We start from the raw sequence: 18435 nt of genomic DNA on the forward strand, positions 1-18435 counted from the left end.
TGAGAGGCAGCTGTTTATTTTCAAAATAATTTTCTCAGAAGTACTCTGTATCTCTGAGTTCTGACAAACAAATTATACGATTTATGTAAAAGGAATCTTTATAAGAATAAATAATGTAACATTCTCTAAAGCTCATACTTAATGTTTACATTACTGTGTAGATTGATTTTATTTGCTATTACTCATGTATTTTTATATTTTATATACTACCATGCAAATATAGTATATTACAATATACAGTGTATATATATATATATATATATATATATATATATATATATTGTATATACTGTATATATTCACACAATTGAGATTGTGTCAAGTCTTTAAGCAAATTGCTGCATTTGACCCTTTATACAGTCTATGATTTTACCTTAAGAATACAATTCATTGATATCAAATAGGAGGAATATAAAAAAGGAAATATCTGTATGATTTATTTCTATTTTTGTCAAAATGTTGTCATAATGTTTATTTTTCAGAGTCATGGAAAATTGTGCTTCAATGACATTTCACATAATTAGACTCAGTTTAATAATGTGAACATCTAATGTTGGGTGTCTGTAGACAAATCATAAAAGACAAAATGATGCAGTTAAACATAAACTATCATCCTTTGGTGTCTGTGAATCTTATTATAGGACTCACTGTAGTGTTTAATGTTATAAGGAAAATTTTATTATAGCACATTTTCATATTTGACATATACAGTAAATGTTAGAGAGAGACGTGTCTGTGTTTTATTTGAACTTGTCATATAGACTGGAGGAGAATGTTTTCTTGCACTCATGTATTCAAGCCTAAACTATGGAAGTGACAATAAATCTGATCCTGATATTGGCTTTGATGTGTAATCAAGAGGAAATGAGCACAGCAGATGTTGGATGAGTTTGATGAGTTAGTTCCCACATGAAAGCATCATTTAATTATGACCAATTTATTTAGAATTTAGTGATGGAAAGATGGAAAGTGTTGTGATGCTCTGATACATTTTCTGGATCAAGTATTATTTATTTAGACATTTTTACTCAATGTGCTCTGGGACATTTCTATGATGGGTCATTATCTATGTGTTCACAGTTACGCAAATGAAATAAAATAAAACTGTTGCTGAGCACTGGTTCAAAAAAAGTGAATAAAAAGAAAAAACATACAGACACGCGCACAATCAATATTTTTTTTTACGTCAGGTAATGTCCGCTTCATGTGATCTGTTTTTTAAGCATTTTTCCTCTCAGTTTCTTTAAAAATCACCAATTATAAATCACTTCATTGCATAATGCTTCCTTTACAAAATAAATTACCAGTTGTAAAATGTAAAATAATGAAAGACTTCTTATCCATCTGAAGTCAATAAAAAAGCTTCTGTAATGGGACTAAAAGAAATCAACTAATGAGCTAAAATGAATATATTGTGAGTTCTATTTTAAGGTGAACTTTCCCTTTCAATTACAGCTACAAAAATAAAGTTGCCCCGTTCTAAAGGTAATGACACTGACAAAAGCAAACAGGCATTAAAACACATTCCTTCCTGCTCCTATCAACGTGTGTGAGATCCTCTCAGACCTGTGGATGATAAAATGTGGATCCACTTTGGCACGTGAGGTCCTTAGGTGGACATCAAAGATAATTCCCCTCACTATAAAGCACTCCAGCAGCGTAGTATGTGGGCCGAGGATCAAAGGGGTGCCTGCACTTTGTCATCCTTAAGCCCTCCCATCAGCCTCAGCATGGCACGGCGAGACCACACACACACACCTGTACGCTGTGTGCGCCAGCCATAACCACACACGAGAGAGGGTCACGGCACTGACTGACAGGAGTGTTCAATAGGGGTCTGAGGTTGTGATCTGTCAAAGTGAACAATGACCTTGGACGGTTTCAAAAATAAACCAGCGAGTGTGTGTATCTGTGCTTTCAGAGCCCGCAGCCTCCCCGGTGCTGCCGGATGCCAAAAGAGAAGAGGAGCTGTTCTATTAGTCATCAGCTTCACACCAGGGCAGGGAATCAATCTACCTCCCTCTGTGGACAAGAATATGAGAAAGTTGAATTATGTGTCTCTAGCTGTCTGTGCATGTGTGTGCATATCTCTCTGTCTCTCCCTCTCACACACACACACACACTTGTTAAGATGTCAAAGCATTTGACTACAGTGAAACAAGGTGGTACTTTGTATATTTATATTTTTGACAGGGAGTTTTTGTTGTTGCTCTGTTGCTTCTGTAAATGAGGAATTGTAGATGTATTTTCTATCTGTGCTTCTTCTTTTTTCTAATTATTTGCTTTCTGCATCAGATTCGTTTGTAATGTTCATTTCTATGCTCTATCTGCCAATCATTGTGACTTTTTGGTTATTCCTTATAGACAGGACAGTCCTCTGGTGGAATCATCTGTCCAACAATGTGATGATTACATTATCTGTAAATTAGACTAAAACAAAGACATACACAAAGAGCTTTACAATAGAAAATAGTCATATTATCACATGATAATATTTTAAAGCTACCTAAGAGTATATATGTGAAGAGTTCATTTGCAAAAGCAGATAACTCTTAGCTTTGACCAAGGAGATGAGACGTAACAAAACAGACATAGCTCAAAAAACAAAGCTTTATTGAAAACAACACTATGCAAAGAATAATTCAAAAGCATCAGCTCATCTCTTTCAAAATGGCATTTATCTGCTTTTGCAAATTAAGAGTTCATTTGCAAAAGCAGATACAGCGGGGAAAATAAGTATTGAACACGTCAACATTTTTCTCAGAAAATATATTTCTAATAGAGCTATTGACATGAAATGTTTGCCAGATGTCGGCATCAACCCAAGTAATGCACACATACAAAGAAATCCGAACATTAATGTCCATAAATTAAGTTAAGTGTAATAAAGTGAAATGACACAGGGAATAAGTATTGAACACATGAAGAAAAGGAGGGGCAAAAAGGTATGGAAAGCCAAGAAAGCAGCTGGAGTTTGTCAGTATTTAGAATGTAATCCTGTCTCCTATCAGTACAAAGTAATATCTGCTGGTTTAGTCCTGATTGATGCCTTTTAAAAAGTTTCTCACCACCAAGGTGTCAGACAATAAGAATTGCATGGTGGGCAATGGCAAAGAGCTGTCTAAGAGCTGTCTAAAGACCTACACAGCCAAAGATTTCAAACAGAAGAGTCAAAACAATAATCAGAAGGGTTCCCTAACAGTCCAGGACACTGGTGGAGAGCTTCAGAAAGACCTGGAATCAGCAGGTACAGTTGTTTCAGAGAAAACAATAAGTAATGCACTCAACCATCATGGCCTCCATGCACACACACCATGCAAGACATGGCAGTTGAGTGCATTACTTATTGTTTTCTCTGAAACAACTGTACCTGCTGATCCCAGGTCTGTCTGAAGCTCTCCACCAGTGTCCTGGACTGTTAGGGAACCCTTCTGATTATTGTTTTGACTCCTGTTTTGCAATAGTAAGGTTGTGTAGGTCTTTAGACAGCTCTTAGACAGCCCTTTGCCATTGCCCACCATGCAATTCTTATTGTCTGACACCTTGGTGGTGAGAAACCTTTTTAAAAGGCATCAATCAGGACTAAACCAGCAGATATTACTTTGTACTGATAGGAGACAGGATTACATTCTAAATACTGACAAACTCCAGCTGTTTTCTTGGCTTTCCATACCTTTCTGCCCCTCCTTTTCTTCATGTGTTCAATACTTATTCCCTGTGTCATTTCACTTTATTACACATAACTTAATTTATGGACATTAATGTTCGGATTTCTTTGTATGTGTGCATTACTTGGGTTGATGCCAACATCTGGTGAAAATTTCATGTCAATAGCTCTATTAGAAATATATTTTCTGAGAAAAATGTTGATGCGTTCAATACTTATTTTCCCCGCTGTAAGTGCCATTTTGAAAAAAATGAGCTGAGGCTTTGTAATTATTCTTTGCATAGTTTTGTTTTCAATAAAACTTAATTTTTTTGAGATATGTCTGTTTTTTTACATCTCAAAGTCACTCAACTTTGGTTTGACTGATATCACCTGATGTAAATAAAAAAATAAGAAATGAAGATTCTAGAATTTTTTAAAAACGGAGTTATCTGCTTTTGCAAATGAACTCTTCAAATGAACTCTTCATATATATATAAAGATTTTTCTGCAGTCTGAATTATAAAAGCAAAAAATATCTAGTAACTGTAATGACCTTGAGTGGTGCAGCTGTGCTGTGGCTGATGAGGCTCATGAGCACAGTGACACTGAGCCAGTCATCATAAAGAGTGAGACATTATTTATGTTTAGTAAATGTATTTTAATATTAGACTGCAACTGATCAGCATATCATTACCCTGTAATAAATGATCCAGGGGGGCCCGCTGTGTTAACTACTGATACTGCTCTTACTCTTCAAGTGTTAAATTTAAACTGAAAAAGCCTTTAAAAAAACAACAACCACTGGCTCCACCTGCAGCACTAATGTTCAAATCATTACAGCTTTAACTGCCTCTTCTCACTAATAATTATGATGCGCATGGCAATCAAAGCCCTGTGCTTTGTTGGAGTACAACTATTAAAATAACTTATATAGCATGGTTATATAATAAATATGACCAACACATATGGACCACACAGCAGACTTCCTCAGGGTCAAACAATCACACACACAAACAATACACCACACACCTGCTTCAATGTGCTGCAATATCTGTTGTGCAGTGAAATGTTCACATGCAAAATAATATACATTATATAACAATTAAACACTGTACAATTTAGTGAAGTTAACTAATCTTTCTTATTAAAGGGATAGTTCACCCAAAATTGAAATTACACTCATTATCTACTCACCCTCATGTGGACTAAGGGCTGGGAGAAATTTCAGAGTCCTCCGTGGCTTCTCTGAGTTACAGGGGGTCTCGGCGTAGCAGTGCCCATATAAAAGTTGCAAATGGATACCAACTGCTCGTATGTAATGTCCGTCTTGTATTGAAGCCCCGAAATGCGAAATTGTCCCGAAAAAAATTAAATAAGTCTATATTTCAAGCTTGTTTTGTAGCGGAAGCTTCTCGACGCTCCTCGACCATCCAAATTTGACGAACCAGGAAGAGGAGCTTCCACTACAAACAAGCTTGAAATATAGACTTATTAAATTTTTTTGGGGACAATTTCGCATTTCGGGGCTTCAATACAAGACGGACATTACATACGAGCAGCATGGAGGTATTTGGATGTTTTTTGGTGTGTCTTTTTGTTACGAAGACAGTTGGTATCCATTTGCAACCAAACTTCTCCCAGCCCTTAGTCGACATGAGGGCGAGTAGATAATGAGTGAAATTTCAATTTTGGGTGAACTATCCCTTTAACTTGATATTAATATGTAGACAGTGAGTGAGTGAGTGAGTGAGTGAGTGAGTGAGTGAGTGAGTGAGTGAGTGAGTGAGTGAGTGAGTGAGTGAGTGAGTGAGTGAGTGAGTGATAAGGTCACACCATTGGTCAGCTGGCAGAATGATGGAGGTCTCTCATTGGTCGCTGTTTCTTTTCTTTTTTTCCAAAACTATTTGGCATGAGCACTGCTGCTAACTTTGCACCTTTGCCAACAGATGAACTGAGTGTCCGGTCCTGTGCAGCTCCTCAGTCACTTCCATTCTAAGAGCTGCCAGTGAGACCGTGTGAGGGTGAAGCAGGGCTCTCCCTCTGCACACACTCTCCTCTCTCTCTCTAATTCGATTGACTGCATGGCAGCTGGTGTGAGCGAGCTTCTAACTTTCCGATGATCTGAGCGATCATTTCAAAGCAAACATAACACATAGCACGGTGTCGGCCGGTTGGAACCGGATTCAAAGTGAACGCTGGTGAACATGTAATCTTCTGGTTTTGCTCTCAGTCTCTTCAACAGAGCCACTGGGAGCAGCCTCACATGTTGTCCTTGTACTGACTAATACTGTACAAAAGCTGCAGGTTCTTCATGTCAAATGAACTGACTGTCTGAGAATCAGCTCAATCTCTTATTGAAATAGTTTTCCTCTTTAGTTCAGTGAACTTAACTCCTAAAATTCAGTTCAGTCACATTTTTAAGGCACCATGAACCTTGGTTTTCTAGGATGAACAAACTTAAAGGGGAACTATGCAAGTCTGGTCACTTGTTCACTGTTTTGCTAACCCTCCTCCCGGCCATGTGCTTTTGTTTTCAACGCAGCCGGAGAGAAATCAATCCATGGAGCGGTGGATAATGTTATACCGGTATATCATATACTGTATATGTGTAACGATGTGTATATTTGTGTAGTCTTATCTGTCATAGACAAGAGATTACGTTATGGCCAAGAGATGCTAGGTGGAAGGCAGAGAGCCTCCATTCTCCCTCTAACAAGTTACAAGTCATTGATTTAACCATCACTATTACTCTGAAGCTGTTTAAAGGGATAGTTCACTCAAAATTGAAATTTGACCCGAATTTGACCGAGATTTGCGCCGGCGTCAGTGCGATTACGCAAATCGCGTGAGATTTGGACGGACCAGGAAGAGGAGCTTCCGCTACAAACAAGCTTGAAATATAGACGTATTTAATTTTTTTTGGAACAATTTCGCATTTCGGGGCTTCAATACAAGACGGACATTACATATGAGCAGCATGGAGGTATTTGGATGTTTTTTGGTGTGTCTTTTTGTTACGAAGAAAAGTGGTATCCATTTGCAACCGTTATATGGACATGCACTGCTACGCCGAGACCCCCTGTAACTCAGAGAAGCCACGGAGGACTCTGAAACCAGCCCTTATTCGACATGAGGGTGAGCAGATAATGAGTGCAATTTTAATTTTGGGTGAACTAACAAAGGTAAAAAATGTAGCAGAGTTAAGGTAGAAAATCCTGCATAGTTCCTCTTTAAAATGATTTGTCTACATTTAATACACTTTGGTCATTGCTGCTTTTACTCATGATATGAGATTCATTGTTGAATGAAGCAGTGATTTGGAAGAGAACTGCTATTAATCTGATTGCACTAAATAAAAAAAAATACTCACTGAGTCAATATACTGTAATTAATGTGCAACATGTAAAGCAGATTCCCTATTATTATTATTAACTTCAAATCAATCATCTTCAATCATCAATTCTGTGGGAAACATAGCGCTCTCTCTCTCTGTGCCTGCATGTTGTGTTATCTGTACCATGACAATACCTCCATGACCTGACACTGCTTAAAAAAAGAAAGAAAAGACAAGTTTGCGCCTTCGTCAACTCTCCCTTTCATGTCCCCACACCTGGCTACAGCGCCTCTCCGCCCTGCACCACCACATCAAATAGCGGCTCCCAGGCATCCACTTCATCCCCGCGGGGGCGGCTGACTCAGCCACGCAGCGCAGCACATCTGCCCCGTTGTTTTTATTACGATTCCCATCTACTCCTGCCCCCGCCGCCGCTCGTCTCTCCTCACCTGACAGTCAAGAAGCAAAGGTGTCATGACACCAGTTTTTTTTTTTTTTTTACCGTAAATGGGTGGAGAGATATTCACTCCCCTCTTCATACCAGAGAGTTCACACGCCCGGCTAAAAGGCTACAGTGGGATTATTGATGTGTCGGTTGCAGGGTCGTGACCCAGCGGGTATGGTTGACGCGCTGTGAAAAGGTGTGTTCATGTGTGGGCGCTCACAACATCTCAAACCTCTGATCCCTTCTTTTCACGGAGGAGAAGAAATATTTCTGCCTGTGTCTGACTCGGAGCTGCACAACAAGCCCGACACTGTTGCTGAGTGGTGACTGGACACATTTTAACAGCAGCATCTGTCCATTGGAACATCTGGGTTAATTGACCTATTGGATGTTTGAAAGTTTATACCTACAGTGTCAGCCCACAGATTTACTTTCTTTACCAAACATATGTTTTAGTCTTCACCCTAAACGCTCGTCTCTCTAACCGAACCTGTCTGGAAACACAAACAGAGAAAATAACCAGGGTTATGTTATGTTAGTCCTTATCATTATACTAGAGCTAACTAGCTTGACACTGAAAATTAAAGAACAACACACTGTTCCTTTGTCTCTGTGACTCTTGCATGAATCACCCAGCGAGGGAACCGTCTCTTTGCAGCTTCAGACGTCTTCTTCCAAAATGACTGAGATCTGGAAACATGAACAACATGCAGAGCTTTACTCTGGGAAAATGTTGTCTTTGGTTTCCATAATTATTCGAAGAGAGAAGGAAAATGTTACTTTTTGATGACATTTTTTTTCATTTTTGGCAAAATTCTTTATTCATAGAAATAAATTTAATAGGAAAAGCACCTGTTTTGTTGTTTTCCAAAAAGAATCAGAGCTTTATTTTAAGTTACTTACTAATTCAATGAATAAAAAGACAATTACATGAAAAAAAAAAAAAAATAGAATCATCAACGCAACGCACATCCCTAAATCTAAATGCTGGGTGCCGGACAAAACAAGTAAATGATAAGAAAAAGAAAAGTCTGCACACCAACAAAAGCTCCAGAGCAATAATGGTGTGCAGACTTTTCTTTTTCTTATCAAAAGATGATTAAAATATTACCTTTGTGTACCATCTACAACCTTTTTATTTAATGTATTTTACCCTGGTTCATCTGTTACTTTCTGTTCTTTCTGTATACTCTTCATTGTTTACTCTTTGTATTTCAATTTAAAAAATAAATAAATCACTAAACTTGTGGTGCTTATGTTAGCTTAATTAGCTTGTTAGCTACAGCTGATTAAATCTGCTGGCAACAATTATCATTTCAGCTTGATCACTTCTTCTTCCTGGCTAACAATGAAGTTGAACGTCTGCTCTCTGCAAAATTAGATTGTTTGAGTTTCCGTGTTGCTTCTGGGCAAAATGTGAGAGTGTGCACGTGCGAAAAAGCAGAAATATTGTGTAAGAGTGCATACCTGCTGCTGTTGCTGCTGCTCTGTAACTGTGTGTGCATGTGTGTATGTGTGTGTGAATGTGTGTATGTGTGTGTGTGTGTGTGTGATTCATCACCTCAGACTCATTACAGCAAAACACATCAGAGACTCTGTAGAAATCTGGATCCAAGTCAGGGACGGCCGGCGCTGGGTTGAAGACGGTCTTCACTGTAACAAGAAAGCGTTTCACTGAGCAGAGTGTAATCGTCTCATCACCGGCATCAAGCAGCTCAGTGCAGCCATTAGAGACAGTTCAAAAAGATACAGTTGTTCTCAATGATGAACCTGGTAATAGTCGTTACAGCTTTGCTTTTTTTTTTTTTTTAAAGTGATACACGTTTGATGTCCCTCCGTGACACGCGTTACAATCGTACCGTGTTTCTTTTTTACATTTCTGCTAAGCTTCACTGTCAAGGTCTGGAATTACCTTAATTAAACTTGCTACAGGAACAAAGGCTAGTGGGCTACCGCTGGGGATTGCTCTCGCAGGCAAAGCTCAAGTGGATAAGCTGCTATAAAAAGACACCTTTTAAACGATTAAATTAGCACTCCCTGGAAAATAACACCACGGGGAGAGGAGAGGAGAGAAAAAAAAAGGGCTGGTGGTGGAGAGAGACGGCCTCGCATCCTCTGGCTTCCTGTCGTACGCCGTAACCCCTACACTCCCAGAAGTGTGCGTTTGCGAGGAGACGATTAAACATGAGGCACGCAATAACCCCATATATGTGTGTCAGTGTGTGGGTGAGTTGTGACCCTTTCTGCGCCTGTTAAGGAGTGCAAAGAGAGGGAGAGAGAGCCAGCCAGGGAAAGAGGGAGCAGGAGTGTTTGTCAGAAGTAATCCTCTGTACGTGTTGCACATCACTGTCTTATGCATATTCATGAGCATGGAGCATTAATGCATCTAATACCATGATTTCTGTGTATGTGTGAGGATAAGCCCAGCTTGACGAAGCGATTAATTCTGATATCTCTGTGTACAAAATAAAGCCTCATGAAAAGTGTGTGTGTGTGTGTGTGTGAGTGAAATATATGTTCAGCGTTGGTGACATCAAAGTCTGCTGTGCAAAAAAAAAGTGTGTGCCTAGTTGCTGTGTGTGTGTGTGTGTGTGTGTGTTTGCGTGGGCACATAAGAGAGCAGCTGCGTGGGTTTGTGCAGGGCTTTGGCCACCTGGCGCTTTGAGGTGGATACTGGGCTGCTCGCGAGTAAAAGTGGAAATAATGTCTCACTCTCTCTCTGTTTTTAACACACACACTCATACTGTACTATATGTATACTCGCCTGAGCCAAGGCCATGTCATGAAGAAGTGACACTGGGTTCATTCCAGCTCTTCCTCGCTCTCTCTCTCTCGCTCTCTAAGTGATTTGTTCCTTGGTTTCCATCCGTTTGCAAGACATCTCTGAAATGTGATGCCGCCGCTTAGCAAGAAGAGGAAACTTCTCTGTCTTCGGCACTCGCCTCATCTTTCACTAGACACACTGTTTTAAAGGGATAGTTCACCCAAAATTCAAATTGCACGCATCATCTACTCCCCCTCATGTGGACTAAGGGCTGGGAGAAGTTTCAGAGTCCTCCGTGGCTTCTCTGAGTGACAGGGGGTCTCGGCGTAGCAGTCCATGTCCATATAACGGTTGCAAATGGATACCAACTGTCTTCGTAACAAAAAGACACACCAAAAAACATCCAAATACCTCCATGCTGCTCGTATGTAATGTCCGTCTTGTATTGAAGCCCCGAAATGCGAAATTGTTCTAAAAAAAGATTAAATAAGTCTATATTTCAAGCTTGTTTGTAGCGGAAGCTTCTCTACCTGGAATCGCGCAAGATTTGGACGGACCAGCATGGAGGTATTTGGATGTTTTTTGGTGTGTCCTTTTGTTACGAAGAATAGTGGTATCCATTTGCAACCGTTATATGGACATGCACTGCTACGCCGAGACCCCCTGTAACTCAGAGAAGCCACGGAGGACTCTGAAACTTCTCCCAGCCCTTGGTCCACATGAGGGGGAGTAGATAATGAGTGCAATTTGAATTTTTGGTGAACTATCCCTTTAAGGCGAGACACTACAGGCAAAAACACTGTCTATATTCTGAGGGGTTTGTTGATATATCATTCAAAGCCTGATTTATACAACATTTTATTCCCAGAAAGAGGGCGAAATTTGAAATATCCAAAATCCCCACTGTAAAAACTTCTGACTCTAATTATGTCAACAAAATAAAACAAGAATTTTGAAAGGGGCTTTATCCATTTTTCAGATTTTGGTTCTGGAAATGTATGCAAATTAGCGCATATTTCATTAGATATTGCCTCATTTACATATTTAAACATAAGATCTGACAAAACCTGTAATATAAAAAATTGTTGTCTTAATGTAAGTGATAACCTTGGGACGTTTCATGGTGATATCTGTTATTTAAATTTTTTACCCTATTCACCTGTAGTGTCTCCCCTTAAATGCCTCTTATTCTTGTACTTCTGTGTGACACATGGTCCTCTATTCATCAAGCAATAAAAGCAGTAGTTTTTTCTGCTAATGTCAGTTTCCTTCCACTTGAGGCTACCAACACTAACACTTGTATAAGCTGCTAGGGTCACAGTGAAGAATGAATATATTAAAGTCATGTGTTTAATAGTTATTTGTACAGTTGATGAAAGAAATGACCAAACTGCACTTGGTGCTTCATTCGCACACAAAGCACCGTGACTGAGGTCAAGAAGCGTTCATTCTTCAGTTCAGGGATGCTTAGAGAGCAGGTCTGGCATCATTCTACTGTTAACAAAAGCCATGAAAAGACCAAAAGCTTTGGCGTTCAGCTCCAAACCAGAAGTAGAACCAACCAAGCTGATAAATGAAGCCAAAAACTGCTATTCAATTATCAGAATTTAAAAAACAGACAAACAAAAAAACTGTTAATATAGAAACAGTTTCATCAGGACTGAGAAAACTGAATCTGCTGGTAGCAGACATGGGGACTAATACACATTTGCCATTTCCAGCAGCTGAACACGGTACAGAAGCCAGAGTACTGTAGGACTGAGTGTGTGTTTGTTCATCTAATGAAAGATCGCAGTATGACCCCCTGTGGAACAGCATGGCTCACTGATGTGTTCCTACTGGTGACAGTGGACCTCTCTAGTTAGTTCTTGTTTGGCTACAGAACAATGTTACAGCTTCTCCCTGTGGGCTGCTCTGCAAAGGAAATTATTTATTTACTGGAGTTTCAGATCCAGTGTTTCAGGGAATCTGAATGAATGAATAAGGAAACTTTTACTGTAAACTGTCATTTTTATCCTTTTATTACTTTTGCTGTTAACAAATCCCAAAGCAGATTTCCGTACAGGCAGGCTTCGCAACGTGCTGATATAGAATGTATGTGCGGAGGAATACTGAGTGAGTTGGTTAGTTCCAGATAAAAAGGAGGTTAGGGTTATGTTTAGGGGGTTAGGGGGGCGAGTCCAAGTCATTTGACACATTTGAGCATTTTATAAAAAAGCAACGCAATGGTTACTTTTCCCAGTAATTAGTTACTTTAATAATATACAAATTCAGTGACTATCTCAGTTACTTTTTAGGGAAAGTAACTAGCAATTACTAATTACTTTTTTTTAAAGGTACAGTGTGTAGGAATTACTCCCATCTAGCGTTGTGGTTGTATATCGCAAGCAACTCAATCATAATTTTCATGCTGCATTCACGTGAAATTGGGCAGACGGCAGACGGACGACAGCCGCTGCACATAACGGCATAAACAAGCCTCTATGTAAACAAGTGGTCCGTCAGCACGAGGCAAAACAATACACGTGACAATATGTTGTCATGGCGATGTGGTATTGTTTACCTGACCCACGTTTTATCGGCTTTCTCTGGACTTCTGTGACTAAAATGACATCTGGTTTGTTAGCGACGGCCGTCTGCCCGACTGCAGGTGAATGCAGCATCAGTGTAACGCTCCATTCCTCCTCACTGCGTTACCGCGGTGACTTTTCACAGACGCCACCTCGACCTGAGCCGACAGCTCCGGTGTCTCCGCTGAGTTTCCGTGGTTTCCTACCGTCACGCTGCCACTGAACGTAAAAACATGGAGACACCACATGGCAGCCAGCACCGAGCTTACCCGCTCCATGGAGATATGAATGATATGAGTATCTACAGTATAGTATAGTATTAAAGTATTAAAAAAATATTTTAAGCTTGTTTGTAGCGGAAGCTCCCAGTGTCTCGGTTCACTGCTCTTCCTGTGTCAGTGCAAGTCACGACCGACGGAACAATTTCTCATGTTGGGGCTTCAATACAAGAGGGACATTACAGACGAGCAGTATGGAGGTATTTGGATGTTTTTTGGTGTGTCTTTTTGGACGAAGAAAGTTGGTATCCATTCACAACCATTATATGGACAAATACTGCTGCACGGACCCCCCGTAACTCAGAGAAGGCACGGAGGACTCTAAAAAAATTCTCACAGCTCTTAGTCGACATGAGGGTGAGTAGATAATGAGTGAAATTTGAATTTTGGGTGAACTATCCCTTTAAAGTAATGTGCCCAACACTGGTGGTGATCAAACAACAACTTGACACATGTTAACCCAGGCCTGGTAATGTACACTTCACTGTCATTATGCATGTGGAGTAATTCACTCCAGACAGCTGTCAGTCCCACTGCTTTAGCGTATACGTCATGTAAGTATCACTGAATCATGTGAAAGACTTACTCATGCTCAGATTATTGCCAATAATGATAATATTATCTGTAGCTGCGGACAGAGGAAGTCTGATGTTGACTTTCACTATCTGCTCCCTTAGCTGCCATCTGTGGTGCGACCGCGGTTGTTTGTGTCAAGCGCGTAATTTAAAGTGCTGCTGTCAACTGGATACACTGATTCTCATGAAGCATACATGCAACAACACCGCTCAGGACGGAAACTCGTCAATATGCACAACACACGAGCAGCTTGTGTGAAATCCCTAATGCACAAAAGATGCGACTGAGGATGTCACATTAAGCAGCGTGTGGTGTCAGGTTGCTTTGTTTTGCTCTCCAGGTGTTAGTGAAACTGCAGCACATACACAAACACACACGCGCGCGCTCAGCTGCTGGGACAGATGTGGTAATACTGGGATGTGTGCAGACTGAGTCATGTCTGGCTGAGTGTGTGCGTGCAGTATGTGTCATGACTCTGGGCTTTTTTAACACGGGAGGTTCAAAGTCTGGTCGCACGTTTTTTTCAGCCGGACGCGTCCAGAAAGTAGAAAAAAAAACACACAAGTTTGTCGCTGCGGTCTACTGAGGAGGAAAGGTGCATGGAAAACAAAAGCAAGAGGGAGAACGGAGTAAGACGGAGATCACTCACACAGGCTTCCGTGCACACAGACACACACACACACACACACACACATATAAAAGAAATGAGTCATCAGTGAGTATGTGAAAGGGCTTTAAGAGGCTCTAATTGCATCTGGTGAGAAATATAAAAGCGGCTTCTTGCGCAGAAAAGAAGGAGGGGGAGGATGACAGGGTGAAGACAGAGGAAGGAAGAGTGACACTACATAAATCTACCGTTTCCTTAGAGTTCATTTCGTTCCATTAAATATCTCCATGTTAAATGGTAGATCGCACTAAATTATGTATTATCCATGTACTACCAGTCAAAAGTTTCACAAAACCACAATGTGAAATACAAGACAGTGAAAAACCTTGGAGGTTGTTTAGGAGGATTTGCACTTTTTTTTTTATTTATTAAAAAGCAGATTTGGGTTTGATGTTAAGGGTAATATGGGATGTTTAAAAGGTAGGAAGATGAGCAGCAAGAAATAGAAAACAGAACTCTTCAGGGCTGAAGGAACTGGTTCATTTCCAGTTTTCCTGCAGCAATTGAAGTTAACGCAGCTTTAAAAGTTTACATAGTTTGGGGGCGCTGCATAGCTCACTGGGTTGAGCAGACGCCCCGTTTGCAGAGCCTACAGCCCTCGCTGCTGCCGGCCACGGTTTGATTCCCCCGGTGGCCCTTTGCTGCATGTCACTCCTCCTCTCTGTCTCCCCATTTCCTGTCTCATTCTACTGTCCTGTTGTTTAAAGAGGAACTATGCAGGGTTTTTAGCTTAACTATGCTACATTTTTACCTTAGTTAAACAGCTTCAGAGTAATTGTGATGATTAAATAAATGATTTGTAACTAGTTCCAGGGAGAATGGAGGCTCTCTGCCTTCCACCTAGTGTCTCTTGGCTGAAAACCAACCTTATGAGATCAGAGCTCCGACCCAGTGTCCCAGCTCTCATCTCTGCGGCTCTATGACACAAATGCGCCCTGTAACCCATATATACATGTACACATCGTAACATTGTATATAATATATAATATCCACTACTCTATTGATTGATTTCTCGCTGGCTTCGTTAAAAACAAATGCACATGGCCAGGAGGAGGGTTAGCAGCACAGAGGAAAAGCGACTGATCTTGCATTGTTCCCCTTTAAAGGCAAAAAGCCACAATAAATAAGTGAACATAGTTTGCTCTAATCTTCTGGAAAGGTGTAATGAGGAACAGCTCTTATGGAGAGAAATAATTAATATGGTACGTAGGCTACCCTCTTTCCAGAGAATTTTGAAAGGTCTTAAGCCTATAGGGTTGAGTTTGAGCTCATATGGACTCTATACGCCTGGTCCTGGTCCTTTATACGATGTCTGTACACCACCACCCTCTTCCTCACTAATTTATGTGTCTATTATGCAACACATCATTTATTGTTTTTGTTTGTGTTGTTTAGTTTTTTATGTTTTTCATTGTGTTGTGTTTTTGTTTTGTTTTCCTTATCTCTCACTTTTTAATTTATAACAATTGAAAAATGTATTGGTAATTATGATTAATTTGATCGTGATTTATTATTTCTGAGTCTCTGGTTGCCAATAAAAAAATGTATAAGCAAAAAACATAGTTTGTTCCACTGTCTCAACTTTAACACAATAAAGCACTACAGGAGGTAGGACTGTATATTGGTGTCAGAATGAGACAGAATGGCTGGTCAGAACTTCATCCAAGAGCAGGATCAGGACCCAAAGCATCAGAGGAGACGGTGCCTTCACTGGCTCCAGGTTTAAAGCACATGGAGCTGGTTCGTCATGAACTGGGCAGAGGGGGAAAATAAAGCAACTTGCAAGTGCAACACGTTGATGGGAACTTCTGAATAATGTCAGATTTTTGCTTTTGACAGAAACCACATGTGTGTTGGCTGGTGAACGGGTCAAAATGTCGGTTGCATTTAGTACAAGAAGATTCTGGTTCTTCGTTTCTTAACCCTCCTGTTGTCCTTCTGGGTCAAATTGACCCAATGTGTTTCCTTCCTCCATCTTTCCTTCCTTTTTCCCTTCCTTCTTTCCACAATCCCTTTTCCCTTCCTTCTTCTTCCTTCCTTGAACGAATCCGCTCCCTCCCTCCATCTTTCTTTACTTCCCTTTTCCCTTCCTTCTTTCCACAATCCTTATTCCCTTCCTTCCTTCATTCCTTCCTCCCTTCCCTTTGTCCTTACTTTCTTCCTCTTTTGATCCAGTTGACCTGATCTGTTTCCTCCTTTCTTTCCCTTCTCCCTTACTTTTTCTTCCTTCCTTGAACGAATCTGTTCCCTCCCTCCATCTTTCCTTCCTTCCTTCCCTCCCTTCGTCCTTACTTCTTCCTTCCTCTTTTGACCCAATCAACCCAATCTGTTCCCTCCCTCCTTCTATCTTACCTTCCTTTTTCCCTTCCTTCTTTCCTTCCATCTTTCCCTTTGTCCTTCCTTCCATCCTTCTTTCCCTTCATCCTTCCTTCCTTCCTTGACCCAGGAGGACAACAGGAGGGTTAAATGTTCAGTTTTATTATCTGTCGTTTTAATTTCACAAATACCAAGACAATAAATTATAAATCAAAATAACAACTGGAGCACTTGACTGGTACAGTACAGTGTATGTTTTCTCCTCAAATAATTACATGCATGAAGAATGAACTCTTCCTGATAGGTTATCTTGACAAGAGTTTTCCGAGAGCTGGCGTCTCGCAGTACGTGTGGCTCGATGGTGACATTTGCGTAATTTGAGCGGCGCTTCACCCCCGCGTCATTAAAATCCTCGCCCGCCAAACCCATTAACACTCATTCTCTCCGGAGAGCTGCATTTACGCAATGCTCTGGTGCAGCAACGTCGAGGTGGCATCCTTGCCAAGCGTCTTCACTTCGCCTTGCCTCTCTCCTCGCGCCACATGCCAAAGCCTAATCCCGTGGTACGATCGACACGGTGAGGAAGGGAGGGGAGGGGGGGGAGAGGGTGGCGCTCGGCGAGGCCATCTGGGTATCCCATCTGCAACACAGTTATGGCTGCGGCTCCTTCGTTCTGGCGGGCCCCGCGGCGAGCGTTTACCAGCGACAGGCCCTGATGACAGGGGCGAGAGGCTCCCCAGACGTCTTGAATGACGCGGAAGGCTTCTAATAATAGGACGCTGTTAGAGATGATTAGCTAACCTGGTTAGCAAAAAGGAAAAAAAAAAAAAAAAAGGTGAAGGAAGGGAAAGGACAAAGGCAGGGTGGTGGGTGGTGGTGGTCAAAAATAGGATTTTGTTTATGCAGGAACACAGGGATCCTGTCAGCCTACAGAAATGTGTACGGACACGCTGCGCCGCTCCATGTAGAACATGAGCAGTACGGACACAACAGCTACTTGTGAAAACATTTCAATTGTCCACTCCTCACACTCGACTTGATAAAGGCGTGTGAGTCAGTCAGGAGCCTGTCTAAAGGGCGCAGCAGAGTGGAATTCAAACAGAAACAGTTACATGACTGATGTCGGGGATCTGTTTTCCATCCTACAATATGACTGATTGAATAATAAAGAGATCGATAAGAAGAAATAAAAGTTGGCTGAGGTTTCCTGCCAAAAAACTAAATAAACTCTTTATCCAGTTTTAAAGCAGGGCTGTTAACTTCAGTGGAGGAAAAGAGAAAGAGTTAAAGAGGACCTCTGAGTTCTCCTGTTCTTCGGTGCAGCTTTTTGTGTATGCAAATTGTCTGCAGACTCACAAGGATCCAAATTCCCACCAAAGGGAGTAACAGAGTCAAGGCAAAACCCAATTTCCTCCTTCATTCACCTGACCTATTGACATCAATATGTCCTTTGGTGCTGCCCCCCTGCAAGCTCGGCACGCCCCCACACATGGCCCAGCACATAAATACTGATAATGAAGAGTTCTCCTTAGCCATGCTAGGATAAGCTGTGTTCGCCATTGCCTGGAGAAATGAATTAAGTTTTTTTTTTTTTTTTTTTTTACACACTTCCAAATTCTGTTTTAAAAATTATAGTAATAGTAAAAGTTTGACTCAGAAAGCATGCACAGTGAGCCACTTTATGTTTGCAGTAGCTATTTCTGTAGATCTGTAGAATCTTTGAGGTTTAACCGTGTTACTAGGAACCTGATCACGTTAGTAAGAAGCAGTGGAGCAGGTATGAAATGTTAACTCATTGAGTGCCAGCCCTTTTATAAAATGGTCAGTGCCATGTGC

The 18435-nt window shown here is 40.8% G+C and overlaps 1 protein-coding gene across 1 annotated transcript in view; it reads right to left on the reverse strand.

Moving 5' to 3' along the window:
• rbks (ribokinase) overlaps positions 1–18435 on the reverse strand; it is a 49398-nt gene that overhangs the window by 13597 nt on the left and 17366 nt on the right. The window contains exon 7 of the mRNA XM_083998213.1: positions 8990–9081. Within this exon, the coding sequence (XP_083854339.1) occupies positions 8990–9081 (92 nt within the window). The remainder of the gene's footprint in view (positions 1–8989; positions 9082–18435) is intronic.

The sequence above is a fragment of the Trachurus trachurus genome, assembly GCF_905171665.1.
Source record: "Trachurus trachurus genome assembly, chromosome: 22".
NCBI lineage: Eukaryota > Metazoa > Chordata > Actinopteri > Carangiformes > Carangidae > Trachurus > Trachurus trachurus.